The following is a 21,521-nucleotide window of genomic DNA, read 5'->3' as shown; positions in this document are numbered from 1 at the left end:
GCGGCTGCAGGCCGACACCCTAATCATTATGTTAGACATCATTCTAAGACAAATTCAGCTCATTAAGCTGCCTATAAAATTGAAATATGGAGGGGAAATTAGCAAAATCTGAAAGAAATTACAGAAAAATGTTTGAATATTTAATTTTGAGACCCCATAAAATCAAATGAAATGATTGAAATGGTGCCATTTTACACAGCGACCGGTCGACACCCCCCCAACACGACGACAGCAGCAGGCGCTGAAAATTCAGGTAAATAAAGGTGAATCAAAAGAGAATAACACCAAGATCCCAGCAGGGCCAAACTTCTCATTTGGCGAGGTGGCAGCCACAAACTTTAGGATCAGCGTGTTATTTTTTCCAGTGATTATCATCATCAGGTGGTGCTGGGGCCCATCCCAGAAATCACAGGCTGAGAGGCAGGAATACACCTGGAGCAGATCTGCTGCGTCCAACTCCTTATGCAAACAGGAATCCAACCATCAGTTATCCTCTTCCTCTCCCGTGGTTTAGTTAATTTCAGAAGGAGTGGTGCGAAGGTCATCGGTTCAATCCCAAACCTCCAAACTACATGCAAGTGCAAGATTCAGAACCCCAAATGGGGGGAGAAAAAACAAAAACAGTCATTTTCAACAACAAAATAAGAAAGCAGCAAGGCATTTACAGAAAAAGATAACTTACAAATCTATTTATTTAAAAAAAAAAAAGCCATCACAAGTCATCACCGTCATAAAATGACAAAATAATGAAAAGACACTGAGAAGGTCTCGCTCAGGCATGTCCAACAACATGTTCAACTTTAGCAGAGCCCTGTAAGTCACCTGTGATAGTTAATGATTTTATTAAATTATTAATGATAGTGGCAAAACATTTTGGATGCTGCAACTGCCTCTTTCATGCACGTCCCCAGGGAGGTTTACACGAGGACGACTGGTCGCCAGCAAAAGACCAAAGACACATTGCGACTCAGCCAAAACATGACTTTTTCCCCACTGCGGTGTCCTGGCGAGTCTTGCAGCAGATGGTGTCATATTTTACAGCCGTCATCAAAGATATTTATAGATTTGGGCTTTTAAGAATTGATTATATAATAGTTTGAATTCTAAACTGGTAACACGTGTCCTGGAACCAGAACCTTTGCATTATGTTCATAACTATGTAACTTATCGACCAAAACCCAGTGAGATGGGGAGGAAATGCAGCCTGGCACCTCTCTGCATCCTACTGGGATTGGACAGAACCCCCCCCCGCCCCGTCACTGTTGTGGTAGAAACTGAGAGCCTGGCTCTGCACAGTCATCGCTTCACAACTCATTCAGCAGCACAGGAAACCCACAGATGTCAGTGGCCCCACGTGCTGCGGAGACCCGACGGTTTTCAGGCAACGGCACTTTTCCCATCTGTGGATCCCGGTTCCGTCTGTGGCCGGCCCAATCTGACAGACGTGCAATCACCCAACACATATTGCTATACGGGTATACGTATATCACGACTGTATATCGGTATTGACTGATATACATGGATTTTTAGCAATTGAACTCCCAAAGATTAGTTTTAAATTGTCAAATTTATTAAAAAAATACTGTTGTGTTTGTGCCTTGAGGCCATTTCACAGATATAGTCATGATTCTATATTAAATTTGATCTTTAATTGTAATCTGTAAATGCTTTTTAATATCATCTGTAGAATTTTCAGGCTTCCTGCCTCACAACCACTTGTCTCTGCGGGCAGGTTTATAAACATCATGTAGATTTCACTCATTTATCATTTGTCTGTTAGTTCAAACACGGTTAGTTTAACTCGACACATTAATGAAACGTGTACGAGAGCTACTCGCAGTCTACAGTGCTTTTATATGCTACAAAGAGCCATTTATGCTAAGCTAAGACAGCCCTTCCTGAATTTAGCATATTGTCCAATTCCTGCAATGACAAATGACCCAACTGATTATTCCTATAAAAAAATAAAATAAAGCTCTGGAACATGCATGACTTGATGGTCCAAAACTCTGACTGCATTGTTACAGGACGAGTTGTCGTCACATTATGGGCATCGGTGAAAGGATGTTTCCAATGAAAAACCAAAATTCATGAGAGAGTAACCCTGCAAACAGCCCGTGATGCTCATGTGCGACATCACTCGCATTATAAAACGGCACATGCAAACTCACGGCACTCGCACAGAAACACTCACGACACATGTGACAATATTTAGAAAAGAGTGCTTCCTGTCGCCGCTGTGAGCGGCCTTCAAGTGTAATTCTGGCTTTGTGAGCTGTTGGATCAAAGATTGGCACCGTTTACCGTGTATATTTATACATCTATATCTCACACACAAACACAACGACTGCATATTTCTTGTAAAGCTTAAAAACGTCTTTTTAAAATCTCTCAATTTTCATAAAACTAGAAAATAAAGGTAAATATCGTCCGTCAGGAATACTCTGGGGTGGCAGTTCTAGTGCAAGAGCTATCGTACGGAGGGTACGCATGGACCTGACAGAGGTTAGCCGCCATGCTCTGCAGATACAGCAGAACCTGAAGGAACAGGAGCTGCAGAACTGTCCCCCACCTTTTATCAATGACCCCGAGGAACGGGGAGGAGTTGTGCTCTACAGCGAGCCTTGGCACAGTAAGAAAACAAAAAATAAAATGAAATCATCAGCCCCAGAAGGTGCTGGTCAGTGCTTCTAGATTCCCAGTGGCAGTGATGTCTCCGGAGATCCTCTAAAGAGCTCCTCACTGAGCTATAATCTAATATACGTGTTTAAAAAAAAAAAAAAGCCCACTGGAAGCATCAAAGATTTGAACGGATCTTCATAAAAAAAAAAGGAAGTCTTGAAGGCGAACCCCCCCCGGCTCTGCCTTCACAGCGCTGACACACCCCCGTCCAGGCCAACAGGCGTTTCAGTCCCAGCGTCTGTCGCCCTGAAACAAGTGGGTGTCCCAGTAGTCGTTGGCGTGCCCGCTCTGCGGATGGTGTTTCCTGTGAGTGCTGCAGTGCGTCTGGGGGGGTGAAATTGTTTGTCAGTCCATCTCTAGGTCCATCAGTTTGTTGCGGGAGCGGGGAGTGTGCGCGGTGTTGCGGCAGCAGCAGTGAGCGCACACCAGTCCGAAAACCAGTGAAAACAGACCGACGCCTGAAGTTGGGGGTCGGAAACAGAACACAGCGTTAGGGTCATATGGCCATGTGCAACGTATAGAGGTGAGAGTGGAGGGCGGTTACAGTACCTATAGAAGCTGAGATGCCGTATAAGAGCGGTAACTGGAGGGATTCCCACACTGTAACAGAGGAAGATATGACGTTCAAAATGCTTGACCCAAACACACAATCGGGACCACAGTGGGGGCGATTCGCTGCTCACCGGCAAACCTCACTGTGAGGAAGATCCGAGACGAGGTCAGCTCCGCGCCTTCGGTCCAGGCTCCTGTCGATGCCGACAGGTACCAGGGCGTGGTGACGCAGTGGTACTCTCCGCTGTCGCTGGGGGAAGACACACAGTTTGGGTTGATGACTGTGCGCTGTTGTCATTTCCTTCTACAGTCACTTGTGATACATTTGCCCCAAACACTCACGTGTCTCGAGTTCCGTGTATGTTCAACAAGTATGTGTTCGTGTCCTTGCGTTCGATGGAGACGTCACTGGATGAGTTCCGGGTTTCTTTCCTCACAACGCCAAAGCGGTCGATGCTCGCCACCTGGGTGGTCGTCTCTCCGCCGCGTAGCCGCGTGAAAAACCAACGCACCTCATAGGCAAGATCGTCTACGAATCCACAGACGGGCGTAAACATGACAGCGAATCAGTGATTTTCTAACGTTGCAGAGTGACGCGACTAAATATCTGGAAAAAATAATGTCATTATTCATAATTTACAGCAAATATTGAAGAATTCCTCAGGTATGATGCAACACACAGTAGATTCAGTACTAATAGTGATATATTTAATAATACATTTGCTTAATAATGAACATATGTGCTGTTTTTGACTGCTAGTAATACAAAGAAAGATTTAGTTTAAAATTCTAAAAAGTACTCCATCTGCATATTTCATGAAAATCAGGAAGTTAAATCATGATTTAGAGGAAAAGATGTGCACATTTTGAGACGTCAAGTGGTGCAATAGTTTTGGCAACCGCTGTCCTGTCTACTGTCCACAGCAACCCAGTTTTACCCTGAAGACCGCAGAAGACAAAATAACATTTAGTTGAATAATAAGATTTAAGAATTAAAGACAAAAGACAGATGTGAGACACAAAGCTGGGGACAGTGAGGACAAAAGCAAGAAAAACAAACTTTGTGAAAGAAGGTGTCATCTTTGGCGGGGGATTTACGTGAGGGAGGGCGAGAGAGAGAGAGGGATGGAGAGAGAGATAGAGAGGGAGAGAGAGGGGGGGGGAGAGAGAGATAGAGAGGGAGATCGAGAGAGAGAGGGAGGGAGAGAGAGATAGAAAGGAAGATAGAGAGAGAGGGAGAGAGAGAAAGAGAGGGAGGGAGAGAGAGGGAGAGAAAGAGAGGGAGGGAGAGAGAGAAAGAGAGGGAGGGAGAGAGAGAGAGAGCGATAGAGAGGGAGAGAGAGAAACAGAGGGAGATAGAGAGGGAGAAAAAACTAGTCATTAGTCTGTCAGAGAGAGAGGGACTATTAGCAGTATTCCTCCTACACACACACACACACACACACACACACACACGCACACACACACACACGCACGCACGCACGCACACACCCCGTGAAGTTTTAGGCACCCTCTGTCATTTTGGATTCAAACACACGATACAGATGGAAGAACATAAAGAACATTTGTGGGCGACACAGGAAGAAAAAAAAGAGACAATAATGAGGAGAAATTAGGGTTAAAAAAGGCAGGAATGAGGAGGAAGAGTGAATGTAATGAAGAGGAGGAGAGGAGCAGGAGTAATGAATCACATCTCAATTTCTCCCTCCCTTAATGGTTTTAATATTCAAGTGCTACATCATTAAAAACCTGTAGCAGCAGCAGTAATAATAACACCGGCCTCGGCGTGAGTCCGGCATCCACTTCATATTAGCCCTCATCTGGACTCTGTGCCCCATTATCACACCTCTTAAGGAGGTCTGCGGGGGGGGGGGGGGGGGGGGGGGGGGGGATTTGCTTCTCTATACAGCAGTATTCTTTTCTTTTTTAAAAAGTGAATTATTGATCCTTCAGCTCCAGACTAATTCTGGATTTTCATCCAGGTGCACCTGGTTGAAGATGGAGAGAAGAGTAAGTTGGTTCTCACAACTCTGATCAATAGTGCTGAACTTCTAATGCAGTTTGCTAATCTCTGAGTTTAAAGCCAGTTTTCAGATTCTTTTGGTTTGAATTCAATCCTACAAATCACGTTTATGAGAGGCTTCTGTTTTTGTTCCGAAGAGTCTCTGAGGACTCTGAAGCACGATCTGATGATGATTCCCAACAGTTTTTAGCACTCAGAAAGAAAACATTCCCAAAGAGAAAGAGGAAAGCAAGGAGTGATATTTGTCCGGTCCAGCAGAACCTGCACGTTGCAAAATGGCCTGGCAGAAATCTGTGGTTGGGTGATGTGCACGGCCAGCGGAACACCCGCGGCTGGATGGGGGTATCCAGCAAAGCTCGTTTCCCTCAGAGTCAGTTTTTTAAAGTGTTCATGCAGACTGAAGTCATGGAGCTGGAGACAGATGTTTAAGCTGAAGATGGAGGAGAAGAGTGTTGACAAGTAGCCAAGTGCTCCATCCACCCAAACACGGACACTGCACAGGCACATTGGGCAATTTAGACATAGATCCACTACATTTTCACAGCAAAGAGTGAACTTTTACAATTCTAATCAGTTGTTATCAGTGATGCTTTCCTATTTCACTGTTAATGTACCATTCAAACATGGCCGATGGGGCATGGTTGGAGTCATAGATCCTTAAAAGTCTAAATGCAGGACAGAAAACAGTTGCTGCAACCGCTTCCCTCAATCTTCTGAACCTTCATCTGGACTACAGGATCAGTAAATGCATGATGACACATACAATATGGCAGAATTCCTGCAGGTATCTAACACACAGGTAGCTTTAGGTAGATTCATGCTGTAAAGGGACATGATGCGCAGCACCATATGTATTTCAATAAAAATGCCAGTCCACACAAAATTTCCATGGACGCAACACTCCCTACATCCTGCTCCACACAAAATCAAAGAGTACATTCATTGGTGGGAAATAAGGATTTTCATCCATTTGATGCTGCGCGAGAGATGCTTGTGAAGAGCAGATGATACGTATTCTCTTTATAATGATAACTATTCTATATTCTGATATAAATCACTTGATCTGAAAAGCCGACAGTCTAAAAGGACGTGTTGGCGTCACGTGATGGCAGCAAGTTAATGATCAAAAGCACACTTTGCATAATTCTGCTGCAGTGACGTGAACCCTGCTTGCTTGTTTCAAACTGAAGGAGCAGTGCTATAATTAGCAAGCGGTTGCTTTTTCTCAGTTAGCCTCCATCCTTCACCATCTTTGTTCTTGACGGCGGAGAGGACGGAGAGGGAGGGGATTTAAAAGGACTTTGTCACAGAGGAGATTATTTGGTTTATCAACAGCTAGAGGCGCTCATTAATGCGAGCTTGTCGAAGGACGGGCCTGAGGAGAAATGCAAGACACCCCCCCACCTCCGCCTTATAGGAGGGGATGTAGGTGCGGACCCATAGCAGGACCACTCGGCATCAATATGGACTTCTAGGAACTGTATTTCTGGAGAAAGACATCAAGCGGCTTCAGTTATCCCTTGTCTTTATAAGAGGCTGCCGTTGATCACCTCTATCAGTCAACATTCATGTGCTGCTGACAGTGACTCAGCAGAAAGCTCCATGCTGTGGTGTGTTGGCGTATAAATGCTGATAAATGTTGATTTTTTTTTAATGTTTTTGTGGCATATATGTTTTGAGTCTTGTAATTATGTCATGTACAACCATGTTTTTGGAAAACATTTGTGAAAACATTGGTGTCCCCAATTTCTGGATCGAGAGACCCTCCAAACCTAACTGAATGATAAATGGATGAAGTTCAAGCATTAGATTTTATGAAAGTTGCAGAGAGGGGAGGAATCAAAGTCATTCTACCATTAACAATATTATTTTTAGAATTTTGACTTAATCTTTAAAATGAGCAACATCCTACATGCCTGAAACTTTTTTTTTTTTCTAAAATATGAGGTCCAAGTGAATGGGCCAGGACCAACAAACAGAGCCCTTGTTAGCTCTTTTCATGGGATAATAGCAGCGGGAACGGGCTCGCTGTGGACCAGATGTCCACTGAATGGAAGGTCAGGTGGTTGAATCCCAGCTCCAGCTGCATGTCCAAGTGTCTTCAAGTGCAAGAAACAGAAGCTGCGTCTGTGTCCCATCAAAAATACCTCTGGTGGAAGCCTAAATGCAAAACTGCAAGAGTAGCATCCTCTGTGGCCTGGAAAATTATGAGAATAGCCAAGCTAACACCATGTGCAAATGGAACAGCATTGTTAGCTCACATCAATAATAACACTATTTCAAGGTGTGAGGCAGCTTTAATAAGGGCAGGGCCTGTAGATGGGACGGCAGAGGAGAAACTACGGTGCAACGTAAATACAATATCTAGTCCCCGTCTGAGCTAATAAACCTAAAATGGCTGTCGGTGGAAATGAAGACAGTCTGATTGGATTTCTTGGGATTAATCCCTCGAGGAGAGTCCAGAGCATAAAATTGCCTAAAACGCACACACAAAAGACTGACAATTACCAACAGTGCCTCTAATGAAAGTATGCGTGTGGTTTTTTTCTACTCCATAAAGCAGAGCAGCTCCAGTAGAGTGGAAGTCTGAACATGATAAATCATTATTTTGGCACAGAAACAATGCGAAGTTTCCCTTGTTACATGCTACATGCATTAGTCATAAAACGACCGTTAAACAAATGATAATGTCACTTTGTATTCTTCAGTTTTCCTCTCATATTTATTGATATTTTCTGCATTTCCACCGTTTCTTTTTTGGCAAGAATGTCACCATCGGTGGGGACCACGAGCTTGTCTGTTTTTGATAATGGACTTGAGATGCATTAAAAATGATGGCAGTACTTTCTACAGCAGCCATGTGTGGATCATGGCTCATTGTCTAAATGCTATAAATGGAGCTGCATCACATTTTACTATTAAATATTTGCAGATATGGAAAGAACTGGTCCAGAAATGAGCGCGCAGACTTCCTGATTGACACCTTTGTCAGCCATCTGGGGGTGCCTCCTGCTGAGCATTCCCGATGTAAAAGCCAAACTGACACAAGCCTCCCAGAGTGAAGTTATCAGGTTTTATCGCTGCACATGAGAAGCTGCTTCCCAGTGTGATCACACTGAAATCTGCCATTTTCTTTGAAGCTGTTTTTGCTCCCATCCCTGTTTAGAGTGGAGGGCCTAATGGAGTGAAAAAGATTGCACTGCGCTGTCGTCCGGGACCATCTAAACTACAAATTCAATTTGTGCTTGACTGTCACATCTCACCACAGCTCTCCCTGCTTTTAATTTTTACAGCTTTCTTCTGCTTCTGTATGGTTGTCAGCTATCAGCACCTGATTGTTACAGCAGTTTAAATATCTACAGATATTTAAGATTCTACAGGCAGAATTGGATGTTTGGAGTTCTAATAAACCTGATAATATATGCAATTTTGATGACAACTCCTAGTGAATGGCAGGCAACACACCTGATTTTAAGCCTGGATGGATACAGAGAGTCACCTAAAATAAACCCAATAGTTCCTGAGGCCTGACTCACATTACCACTGACCAATCTTACCATTTGGAATGCAAATGCTTGAATGAAGCTTCCCTAGCACCAGTCAGAACATCACAGATTCCATCAACTTCCTGGCCTCACACTTAATACACCTTCCCAACCCCCCCCCCCCATCTGTCCAGTCAGTTCAACAACGATAATCTACTCTTTTTTATCGCGCTACTTTGTTAGAATTCACAGACTTCCTCCTCCTCACTATCTCTTTGGGAAACTTTGCATGGGGTTCCCAAGCCACTCTTCCTCTCCTATTCAGTCTCCTCACTCAAACGCTCTTTTCCCCTGCCTCTCCCCATTCACTGCTACCTCTCGTCGCTCTCTCCAGATCGCCGACTATTCTTCCTCTACCTCGTTCTGTCTCCCCGGCTGGCTAACGGAGCGTGAGATTGGGTAATTAACGGCTGCCTGTTGGCCCTGCAAAGACAGCTGGGTAATTTGGTGAGAGTGGAGGAGAGGCTGAGGAGGAAGTAAGGAATGGAGCAATAGAAAAGAAGGATGGATCATACTGTGATGGTACTTCTAAATCACTTGTTTTTGGACAGTTATTAGTTTTGCTTTAAAGGTCAAAATAATGAAATGTCTTTTAGAATTCCATTCCAATCTAACAAAAGTTGTTTACAAAGCTTAAAATTAAATAGCCTGCAGCCATGGTTACATGATGGAAGTAAATCGAACCAAAAATGGGAAATACATCCAAATAAAACTCATGTAAACATGTTGACTGTTAAAACTTATTCTGATTGATAGCTTGATGCATGTACAGATATGTTTTAATAGGATCACTTACTTTACTGCTCAGAATTAGAAAAATCACATTGTGGAAGAAAATTCACATGTTAATGTCGCGAATGTCTGTTAAAGGAAAGTTGGCTTTTACACTCCTATGCACAACTGGATTGAACTGGTTGTTAATCTTGTTCCAGTGAATCTGTGTTCATTTAAACATGCCTGGCTGACCTTTACTATGATGCAACTTTGCAAGTGCAAGTCACATCAATGGTAAGATCCTAGAAGGATTCTGTAGAGGGAGAAACTAATTGCCTGAATAGACGTTACCTCACAAAAATGAAGAAGCTGGAGCCAGTTTGTAAGAGATGAGCCAAGTGTAACAAACTAAACCTGCATTGGATTTCACATTGATTAAACTATTTTAATGTATCTCTGTGTGGCCAGATGGGCTATGACTTTTCTTCATGCGGATCTTTCAGGAGGCTGCAACTGCAAAGAGGAGTATATATCATCTGTCCATGGCAATATCTGGACCTTTGTGGACAATGCGACCACCTCCATGACCATCACCATCAGGCCAAACCAGAACTGTTGGCTGAATGCAAAGGTGTGCTCCATGCTGAGACCCCAAGACGCTGCTTTCAGGGGCAGAGATGCAGCAATACTCAAAGCAGGAAGAAGGAATCGCAAAGACAGAATAAAGTCGACATATGCCTGACAGATCTAAGAGCCTTTAAAATCTCAACCCACGAGGTGAGTCAAGGGCATCAGACACATCACAGAGTACTACACAGTGCCCTGAAGACCTATAAGTCTCAATGACCTTGAATGTCTCAGGCCTAGATGGGATGGATCCTAGGCAGGCTTCTGAAGGACCATGATCACCAAAGGTTTGGACATTTGTAACATCTCTACGTCCCGGACCAGAGTCCCACCATGCCTCAAGACATCCACAGTCATCCCTGTGCCAGAGGTAATATTCCATCTCAATGATTACTGCCCATGTGCACTCAACATCTGCCTCTATCAACCATATTAACGTAGTTGAGGACACACAGGAATATGCATGCAGGCAGTCCAAAACTGACGGCATCTCTACCGTAATCCACCAGGATCTCACCCGCACAGAGAACAAAGACACCTATGTGAGGTTGTAGCTCCTGGACTTTTGTTCTACATTTCATACCATTATCGCACAGAAACTGGCATCCAAGCAGAGTGAACGGGGAACCCCCTCAATGTGTTGGGTCCTGGACTTCCAAGAACACCAACGACACAGTGGTGAATGGATTGACAATCCACAGAGATGAGACAGTGTACAGGCAGGAAGTGCAAGATCTGAAGCAGTGTTTTGGAGACAGAAAGCTCATTCTCAACACCAAAAAGATGAAGGAGTTGGCTGCGGATTTCCTCAAGTATGCCCCCACCAACCCTTTCCTCCCTCTACATCAACGGCGTGGCCGTGGAGACCATCTGTTAAACACCTAGCGGTACATCTCTGACACTGTCACCTGGAACATCACCACGGCTCTTATTAAGAAAGCCTCTATTTCCTGAGGGAGCTGTGGAGGGCAGGACTGAACACGGACGGGAGAGAAGAAGACTCCGCATCAGGTGGGACAGTCTGTACAGGGGCCTGCATCTACACCACCAGATGCAGGGACAGAGCTGCCTTTATCCTCCATGGAACCACCCACCAGGAACTGTTCACACCGCTGCCTTCTGGAAGGTGGCTGCGCCGCATCCAAGCAAAAAGGTCAAGGTACACACTCTTGAACGGCTCCGCCTCCACCACTGCATACGGAACAACATTGAGTCTGATGCTGCATTCCTCACTTTAACATCGTGCATACTGTATACTTTGAAACGCTGCTGCTACATCTTCCACATGTCCATACTAAATGTTTTTGCACCAATTAATTTTCTGGCTCTGTGCAATCTGTTTTTTTTTCCTCACTGATTTGCATTATTGTATAGTTTTCTATATTGAGTCATTTCCTGTTGATTGGTAAAGGTTTTGTATTTTATTGAAGGTTTTATATTTTTATTGATTAATCTTATTTTAGCTTTTTCTTATATGCTAAACTGAGACTTACTAAGTAGTATTGTGTTCATTCTGTAGTGACAATAGTCTGAATCTGATTAATCAAAAGCAGGTGTAACACTAACACGGCTCAAAGCCATGTGAAAAAGAGAAATTCTGCTTCTAGACTACCGGTATGTAAAAGTGGACAGTTAGCCATTCCTCCCAGGGTTGTTAAAGAGCTCTTGACTGTCACACTCACAGATGGGATAATAATACTGTATGGAAATGAATGATTTGCATATTCTTTGGTCTGTTTTAGCTCGAAATGACATCATATGAATTGACAATGGCAGGTGTTTGACATGAGTCTATTTTTTTCCCGCCCTACAAAGCTTCATTTTCTTAGAACAGAGTGGCATGCTGTTATTTTAACAAAAGGACTACAGAGACAAATAAAAAAAAACTTGCAGTGTGAAAAGACACAGCACTGCCAGTCAAAGTGTTTGTTTTTTTTATCTCATAAGGTGATGTCATTTCATGGCTACTGACTGGTTTAAAGTAAGATGCTGTGTTAATTCCAAGGTTCAGGAGTGTACTGTCAGCATGATGCAGCATACAGATGCAGATAAAAGGGAAATTAAATATCACATGTACCATTCCAACAAAACTGTCCCCTTCAACTAAGTGCTTCCTATATTGTTTTATGTGCTGCACACCAATCATGGTTAAAATCTTGAAGAGGCACACTTTTAGCCATTTTTAATGTAACTATCCTAAAGCATGCATTAGACTGCACACCTGCCATCATAGTGGTGATTCAGCAGACATGATATCTCACAGAAACTAATGTAACGAAACACTAATGTGGAGGACAACCCATTCAGGCTTCTACCATTTTTACAGTAAAGACAGGAAGGTAGAGAGAACATGGTTATAATCTTGGCTGAGAGGACAGCCAAAGTAACAGCTGACCGCTGAGGCTTCCCGATCTAAGCAAACTCACTGCGTGTTGTGCCTGTTCCTCTCCTCTCCTCTCCTCTCCTCTCCTCTCCTCTCCTCTCCTCTCCTCTCCTCTCCTCTCCTCTCCTCTCCTCTCCTCTCCTCTCCTCTCCTCTCCTCTCCTCTCCTCTCCTCTCCTCTCCTCTCCTCTCCTCTCCTCTACCCCCCCTACCCCCTACATGAGCCTGGTCCTGCTCAAGGTTTCTTCCTGTTAAAGGGGAGTTTTTCCTTGCCACTGTTGCTTGTCTGGGGTCAGGCCCTGGGATTCTGGAAAGCGCCTTGAAACAATTTTGATTGTAAAAGATGCTATATACATAAAGATTGATTGATTGATTCCTGCTCGCAAGTCAGAGCAGTAAAACAAGCTTAACAACGTCATACATTGCAATTAATCAGCTGAGGCAAGACTCGAATTTGGCCACATTAGACAAAGGTTTTCTTGGACACATATTGCAAAAAGTGTACAAATGTGTTTAAAATTCATAACGGAACAGCAATAGAAGCCTGGCCAAACCATGAGGAGATGCTAAAAAGCAATATATTGGTACCTGAAACTGAGGGGTGTGTCAAAGACCTGTCATTACGCCAAGCATTCAAGGAGTGAGTGGCCAAAACGTGCAACTACTTGCAAAAGAATGCCGTCTCTGATAAATCTTCATATTTCTAACCTGGTTTACACAATCTGTGAGCAACAGTTTCTGCATTTGTGTGAAGAGGAATTTAGGGGATTAACATCAGTAAATTATTTGAGACATAGTAGCATCATCAACCAGATTACCTCCGAATTATAGTCTCATCATATTTTATGGTGTATTACTGTGAACATTGAACTTAACCATTCTTAATGACTCTGGGAAACATGAATTCTGAGGAATGGGATGCCTACTTGTTCCTAGATCAGTACAAGATAAACTGTATCATAAATGCATTCTGCATTCCATATCTAAATATACATAACAATAAACTGCCTTCTGCTAATGACCCTGATATCATATAGATGGATGCTTTGTGATTCTTAAAGCTAAAATATGAAAAATCAGGTAAAACGTGAGTAGAGTACTTACATTTGTTTAATTAACTATGTACATTCCAACCCTTGCTGACTAAGGAGTGAGACACCAGGGGGGAGGGGGGTTTCATGTCTGTATCGCCATCGTAAAAGCAAACTCAAACATGAAACTCATTTTTAGGAATGTCTGTCACACACACTCATCACCTTGCAAGTCATTTGCAAGTAAGGGTTTGTGTCTCATTGTCTCAGAACAATGAGCAGCAGAGGTTTTGGCAATAACAGGTCATCAAGGGTACGTGACTGAGTACCTGATGAAATCACTCTGACATACTAACTGAGGACAATACTGTACAGAGGAAGAGGGTGCAGCGTTAAACACACCCAGATTATAAAATGTAGTTAAGGTGTTGTCCACCTGAAGTTTGGCTGTTGTCCTGACAGTCAAGAAAAAATTAACTGATGACTAAGTTCATAGTACAGTGACACGAATGATGAATTCCTACTATAAATGGAACAGGAACATCATAATAGAGCTTCCAAACTGTGCTGGGACTGGAAACTTGCAAGCAAAATGTCAGTACAGGTATTCCAAGGAAGGGAAGTATGAACTCACACACTGTGAAAACCTGAACATCAGGGATCCAGGATGAGGAGGAGCATGTAACCACGACTGAAGCTCCTTACCAAACACTCAAACTTTCAGTCATTTCAATGCTTCACACGCTAAAGAAGAGTGTAGCAAATCCTAGCTGACATGTTGATTCTTTTGCACTTTTACTGTTTCCAGCACACATCAAGATTGTCTTCAACATCTTTGTCTCTATGTAAATGTATGGGGTCTGCTGGGCCTCTTGTAACTGACAGGCTTTTCTCAGTTAATTTTACCTATTTAAATGAATGTTAAAAAAAATAGGCGAAAAAATAATACCAAAAATATATTAAACACATTAACATTTGTATCACTTTTAGATAAGACCAGGAAACATCTGTTGCACGGTTCCTGAACCTTCTTGGAAATGTTCTGGCTGCATTAATGGAATCCCTACGCAGGTGGGATTTGTAATCCTTCAGGCAAGTTCCAGGTCTCCCATGGGGTCCTCACAGGGCTGATATAACGAGAAACTATGCACACATGCTCACACCTATTTTGAGTAACTGAGGAACCAAGCTTGTATACACCTGGACCAAAATTAATAAAAAATAATCTTCTGGCTGCATATCTCTATGTGGTTTGACAATAATGGAAAGTGGAGGTTCATGGTTTTACTTCCAATGATTTGGGAAGTTTAAAAAAAAAGAAAGAAAAAAGACCAAATAGAAAGTTGTTGACAAATAACACCTGCAAATAATCCAAGTTCTAAATCCACTGATAGACATCGCCTGCCAAGGTCAGCAACACATTTTTTGCTTCCCTCATACCATTTACGTCAATGCATGACGATTCTGTCAGCTGCAAAGCTGATGGTGGATTAGTTTCCATTCTGACAGCCTGCTCCACAACTACCGAGATGTGCCAGTCCTTGCAGCCAACAGTCTTTTTTTATGCATGAGCATCATACGTGTACGACTTTATGTCCTGAGAGGATACAGGTGCAAATACATGCATTCACAAACAAACACCCACACACACACCTATTCGCCAACACAGACAGAAACTTGGTCTGAGAACACAGTTGCCACTATGTAAAGAAAGATGCACAGTGGGGGAAAGGCCGATCGAAAAATGATGGTGACAGATGGGAAGAGGGAGGCAGTAAGTGATGCATGAGGTCTTGTGATCTGTTCAATTTAGAGTATGGAATAATGAGGGGGAAAAGGAAGGAGGCCTGTATATGAAACGCATATTTCAAGAGTCAAGGGAAAGAGGGATAGAAAGAGGGATCTGCAGACTAACCTACAGTGCATACAGTCAATGTATAAAGGAATATAGTGGTTAAGCTTTAAGACAAAAAAGTAAACCATATTAAAAGGTTTTTAAGAATCAGATGTAGTTTCTTGCTGGAAAAACTTGAGAACATTTAGATGCATCAATTATTACTTTAGCATTACATTTCAAATTTATGTGACGTGACAAAAATGAACTAAAATGGGAAAAAAAAGTGTGTGTGTGGATTTGCTGTAGTACCAGTCTTTGGTGAAGATCCAGAGACACCGAGTGAACACTCCAACTTGGCCGTCTCCCATGGATAAACAGTGCTGACATCTGATTGGATGGCAATGGAGAACGAAGGGCCTGAAAATGGCGACACATCAGCTCACATCAGCATTATTCAGAAATATGACAACAGCAGCAGACATCAGAAAAGCTCCACGGACTTCAGAGAAACCGTTTCAATCTCAGTCGCTTTTAAACGTACTGTACATACACTGTGTCATTGATGGGTGTTAATGGATGGGCGTTAAGCATTTAGTCGGTAACATCCACTCTTATATGTAGAGAGTGAGAAAAATAATTAGTTATACAGCAAAGAGCTCAGCTAACATTTGGAACTGAGATTTACTGTCCTGATTTGCTTTTAAATACTTCCATGTCTAGTCCAACTAGTCCATATTTGCTCATTTAATAATTCTGCTCATCTCCTTAGAAATGCCTGATTGGTCAGATTTAAATCTAAAAATAGAAAGACACCAGAAAACTGAGACTTCATAATTACAGTATGGTATCATAAAAAAAACAAAGAAAGTCAGAAAGTTGTTGAATAATTTAACAGTAAATGTTCTGACGAGACTTGGCGTTTCCATATAAGGAAAAGATAAAAACACATCTAAAGCGTTCAACATACAGCTGGAACTGTAGGAGATGAGCCAGAAACACAGGGTGCAGATAATTTCCACCCCCTAAGGCAAGTATGAGGGGTGAGTGAAAACAGCTCAGCTTGAAGTTGGAAGAATTTGTGAGTGCAAGTATGTGTAGCCAGCTCTGTGTGGGGTCAACTCTAAATGCTCAACTTGGATACACACACTTGAAAGATTATATAAACACACAAGAAAAGAAAAGGAAAGCAGTGGTGCACGTCCATGTGGCTGTCTTATTGGCCAAAGGGCTTCACTTTGAACATGTCCCAGAGAACCAGCGAGTGTGGAGAGAGGCACAGGGAGACGGGTAGAGAGTGAGCGAGATGCTGGGGAGAAGAAATACAGATAGAGTGATGCTCACGGGCTCCTGCCCTCCCCAGAGAGGAATCAGATGTTCAGTGTCTCCCCCCCACCTCTTTGCTTTTACAGTCTTGGAGGACTTCTTCCTCCTACAAACATCACTTAAAGGCTGGAGCTCATTTTCAAGATAACCTCATTTGTGCTGTAGCTCAATCGATAGAGATAAGCCATAGCTGTTACACATTTTTGACCCTAAAGCATGGTATGTTCAACATGCATTATATCATATCAAAGGAAATAATAGGTTTAGAAGAATTATTGCACAGGCCTGCTATGATATACACAATCTAATTTCAAGCCTATATCTCCAACCAGCAGAGCATTGTGTACAGTCAGCAGCATTTTAATGAAAGCTTCATTGTCTACAGGGATCCACCATGTGTATTACTCTTTGTATGAAGTTTTCTGGGGCATTTCTAATTTGGGGTATAAAACAGAAATTGAGTGAATAATTGATTCTATTTATTCTGCTAAGCACTCTGTGCATACATTGTGGCAACAATGATGCTATTAAGCAGTCTTCTGTGGCAGAGAATTGAAAAACCTATCAAAGTGTGCTTTTATAACAGATGCTTCTTATCTTAGATTTCAGGACTTTGAGGATCAATTATGAACTTTTCTGTTATTGATCCATGCAAATCCCAGGAATTTTTTAATGAAAATTTCTGTGATTAGTGATGGCACAGGATGCTGTAAGTAAAATATACACTGCCTTAGCTACACAGCACGAGTTTAATATTGTGCAATAATCATAAAATAATCACAATAACATGACCCACAGTTTTTTGTCATTTTTTTTGACCCATGGGTGTCAAGTGACATGGATGTCGAGTTCTTTCATCACATCCAAACAGACTCACAAAGGCCCATAATATCGACCGAATAGATGTCCGTGCCGCCTCGTGTTTCATTTCCTCTCCCTCTCCAACCTTTCACTTTTCGTCTCCCTTGCACTCCTCTTCCTCCTCTGCTTTTTGCAGCTCTATTTCCATCTCCTCCTCCCATTGTCCCACTGTCCCCCCCACTTTCCAGCCAGATCAAAGAAAGTTAACTAGGACAGAGGCTGTAGTGGGCGTCAGAGGGCTTAAGGTGTGTGCATCCTTATCTCTGCAGAATATTAGGGTGTGGGTGGAAGATGTGTACGTCTCAAAATGTTCAAAACTAACCTGGTATATAGTTTTGGAGGAAGCAGAAACATAGAAAACACAAGTTGTAAGTCTTGTATTGAAGTGAAAAGGGGACTATAAGAGTTGAAATCTGCTTTCAATTAATGTTGATTTGTACTGTTGTATGATTATGAGCAAGAGACACAAGCATTTTACCTGCAATGCTGATGTACCCTGCATTAAACACCACATTTCTGAGGCCTGAAATAATTTCCATTGATGTTATTCCATTACTAATGATTCCTTAAGGAATTTACGGCTTTTAGGAAAAAAAGTACTTATTTAGAGCAGTGAACATCCAGAACACTACCATCGTTACTGGTTTGTTTCCAGGTTACATGCTGATTAGGGCTCCAACAAGCTTTTTTTTTTTTTAAGCGATTGATCCAAAGACTATTTTTTCCTATTACGGTAGTCGACTAACTGTAGGGTAACCCGAAAAGTCGGTGCCTTTGGGGGGGCTACTTTGCGAAGAAAACAGAGAAATGCAAAGGAAATTCAATGTAAACATGTTTGAGGCTCGACTAGGATAAAATCTGTGACGAGGATCTGTGTCCTCTCAAAAAGAGGACATGTTTGGGCAAAGGAGGATTTTTTGTCACCAGAGACATTGCCACGATCGAGATTGCTTCAAAGATGAATTCATTCTTTGGCCAGCAAATGGCTGTCAAGAAATGAATAAATCAGGTCGGATTAATAGCTGTTAGATATCAGGGCACAATAACGCGCCACATTTCACTGTCGGGAATGGTGCTGTAACAAAACCACATTTCATGTGTTGATAATCCCGAGGCTAATGTTTGGACAAAAAGTTGACGTAATGAGACACGTCAAAGCGCATCTTTTGTGTAACTGATGTAGACAATGTGAACGTATCGCCCCAGTGCCGATACCGATTGCTGATTCAATGATGAAGTCTTATGAGTTTCCCCACAATAATCCACGTTAGAGCATTCTAAACACCTAGACTCTGTGTCTTCACTGTGTAAACGATAACGAATGTACGCCTCTCCTGATGGGCAGGTGCACCCCCCCCCCCCCAACAGATAAAGTAGTTGCTGTCACCACTGCATGAATGTGAGAATGAATGGATGAAAGCACACTTGCAGTGTAAAGTGCTGTGGCTGATCGAGAGAGCGGCACGATAAAAATAGCCCTTTTTGAGAAGAGGGACGCAATCTTCTCTACCATAATGAATAAATGCATATTCCCAACACTGTTAGTGCATTTAGCTTAGACTGACGGCACAACTTGGGAGAGTTCCAGCCATGAAAACCAAACCAAAAAGAGCGTACTGGTACCTACCAATTGTGCTCAAAACACCCCACTAGGCTGCAGTTGAAGCTACAGACATCATCAACAAAACTAATGTACAAATCAGGAGAACGCTCTTAGACCCATGAGAGGAAACGTAAACAAAATTTAAATAACTAGTTAGACCCACCATTTTCTTGAAAGTCAATCCTGATTTTGTTGGACTCCGCACTGGTGGCTTTGGTCCATGCTTGTCCTGGCTGCTGTTTAGTCCACGCTGTGATGTCACACCAGTAATAACCTCTGTCAGACAGCTGGACGCCAGAGAGTCGGAACCTAAATTCAGCCGGACCGGACTTGGCCAGGACGAGATTGTCTCTGAGGACACAACGGGAAGAACGTTTCAAAACAACAGGCACGTGTGGTTTGTGTAAGCGTACTTTAAGGTTCACGTGGAAAAACGTGCGGACCTCCTGTTAGGGTCTGTTGCCCCGCCGTGCTGCAGAACACTGTCGGGGCTCAGCGTCATTATTGTTCTCACGCTGCTCTCCAGGCTCTCTTGTGATTGGATGAGCACAGAGTAGCCCACGTCTCCGAGGTTCTCAGTGGACACGATGCAGCTCATCTCAAATGTAGCCCCGCCCACCGATACCACACGGATGTTCTTGGCCATGACATTTAGAGAGGGACCTTAAAATGCCAGGATCCAAAGCAAAAAAGTTCCAAAACAGATAAGAGATTATGCGTCCTCATTCAGTTAGAACTACATTTTTAAAAAGGGGGGAAATTGCTTCATTCATTAAAATTAAAAAAGGCACATTTTTGTGATGAAAATCTAAATCAATAATGGAGTTGTATTGACTGTTCAAAAGCAAAAGCCAACTCCTTGTTGTGCATCTCTCATGACTTTAAAGGCTCAACAAGGTGCAGAGATATGTAGACGCCCTTACGTTTGATGGCCCATTGCACAGTCAGAGGTGAGCTCTGCTGCTCTGAGATCTTCACGAAATTGCCCCGGTTGTTCACAGTCCAAGCAGACACGGAGCAAGCATAAAGACCCATGTCAACTTCCTAAAGAGACAAGATGAGCGATCGTTCAAATTCAGCTAAAACGAGAAGCAATCAAAACGTTTCACCCTCAAAATAAACACAGAACCACAGCTGTGGTTGCACTTTTACAACTTAAAATCCATATCTAACATTTTTATACTATTAATTTCTCTTGTTACATCAGCTTTACAGCATTAGGTCTAAGGGTTCAGTATATGTTTAGCAACATTTTTAGATTGAAACCTTGAGACTGCTGTTCATAAAACATCTTAAATTCTTCAAGGATTACTGTAGTGTGTCTTTTTTCTGGCTAGAACTTTTTGAACAAAAATCTGTAAATAATGATGTTTTAAAGATATATTGTGATCTAGAAAGAAATTTGTACAGTCCTTTATCATTATTAATAGCTTGAATAGAAACTATGCTTTTTATCAGCACAGCACTAACATATCTTTATATGTGGTTTCCATGGTAGCACAATGATCACTGCATTTAATCAAAATCAGACAATGGCATGAAGAAATGCACCTACTCCCTAGAAAGGGAGCGTATCTGCTACACAGTGTGTGGCACTGCGTGGCGCTGGAGCATTTTGTGGAAATTGGGGGTTACACAAACAGCAGGTAAATCAACAAATGCATTAGTTAAGGATCTGGGAGGGTTTTTGCTCCATCTTTATCCAGTGATCAAAGATCAAAGGTAGAAGCATATAGTATATGTCCCGTTCAAAGCTCTGTTACCTGTGTGTGGATAAACTGAAGTTTGAAGGTGTCGGGTTGGGTTCTGGTTAGAGACACTACACCGCTCTTCAGCCTGTCTGAATAAATGGACCCTGGTAACAGGTTGCCCTGGTCATCCAGGGAGCCAATGGCATGTGCGTTCTGAGGGTCACCACCTGTTCCTGCATGTTGTTAGAAAGATTAGAACACATGAGCTCAAGTGTAACGCACAAGCTTTACAGGGTCATTCCCATCTCTAAGAGAGGGTGTGATTAAATTACCAGGGAGAGCAGTGTGCTCCCAGTTGACACCTATTCGACCTCCCGGAGGCAAATGGGTAATATTGGTCACGCGACATGCCAGTTCCATGCGTTCAGAAGTCCCTTGGGGGCTTATGATGGATTCCAGATTCAACGTGAAGTTTGGTTCTAAGGAAGAAAAATGAGAGGATTAACTGTGCATTCAAAAATCAGGTAACTGTACTCTTGTCACAACAACATGCTGAATAAAGATAGAGCGGGGCACTTCACAGTAGTTCAAAATGTCTACATTTAACTTTAACGTACGTAACACCTGAAATGCTGAAGCATAAATTGGCT

At 42.6% G+C, this 21,521-nt stretch overlaps 1 protein-coding gene across 2 annotated transcripts in view; it reads right to left on the bottom strand.

Moving 5' to 3' along the window:
* Nucleotides 1–660: 660 nt before the first annotated feature.
* The window catches only part of LOC105416754 (prostaglandin F2 receptor negative regulator), a 45,059-nt gene continuing 24,198 nt past the window's right edge, over nucleotides 661–21,521 (bottom strand). For both annotated transcript variants that reach the window (XM_011606064.2, XM_029840243.1), the window contains 10 exons: nucleotides 21,204–21,350; nucleotides 20,944–21,104; nucleotides 20,104–20,224; nucleotides 19,624–19,843; nucleotides 19,344–19,531; nucleotides 15,703–15,810; nucleotides 3,577–3,763; nucleotides 3,366–3,484; nucleotides 3,232–3,282; nucleotides 661–3,140 (listed from right to left, as the gene is read on the bottom strand). In XM_011606064.2, the coding sequence (XP_011604366.1) occupies nucleotides 3,028–3,140; nucleotides 3,232–3,282; nucleotides 3,366–3,484; nucleotides 3,577–3,763; nucleotides 15,703–15,810; nucleotides 19,344–19,531; nucleotides 19,624–19,843; nucleotides 20,104–20,224; nucleotides 20,944–21,104; nucleotides 21,204–21,350 (1,415 nt within the window). In that variant the 3' untranslated portion in view covers nucleotides 661–3,027. The remainder of the gene's footprint in view (nucleotides 3,141–3,231; nucleotides 3,283–3,365; nucleotides 3,485–3,576; nucleotides 3,764–15,702; nucleotides 15,811–19,343; nucleotides 19,532–19,623; nucleotides 19,844–20,103; nucleotides 20,225–20,943; nucleotides 21,105–21,203; nucleotides 21,351–21,521) is intronic.

The sequence above is a fragment of the Takifugu rubripes genome, chromosome 8 (genome assembly GCF_901000725.2).
Source record: "Takifugu rubripes chromosome 8, fTakRub1.2, whole genome shotgun sequence".
NCBI classification, from domain to species: Eukaryota; Metazoa; Chordata; class Actinopteri; order Tetraodontiformes; family Tetraodontidae; genus Takifugu; species Takifugu rubripes.
Note: the sequence above shows the minus strand (reverse complement) of the source record. Positions and strands in the feature narration are given on the sequence as shown.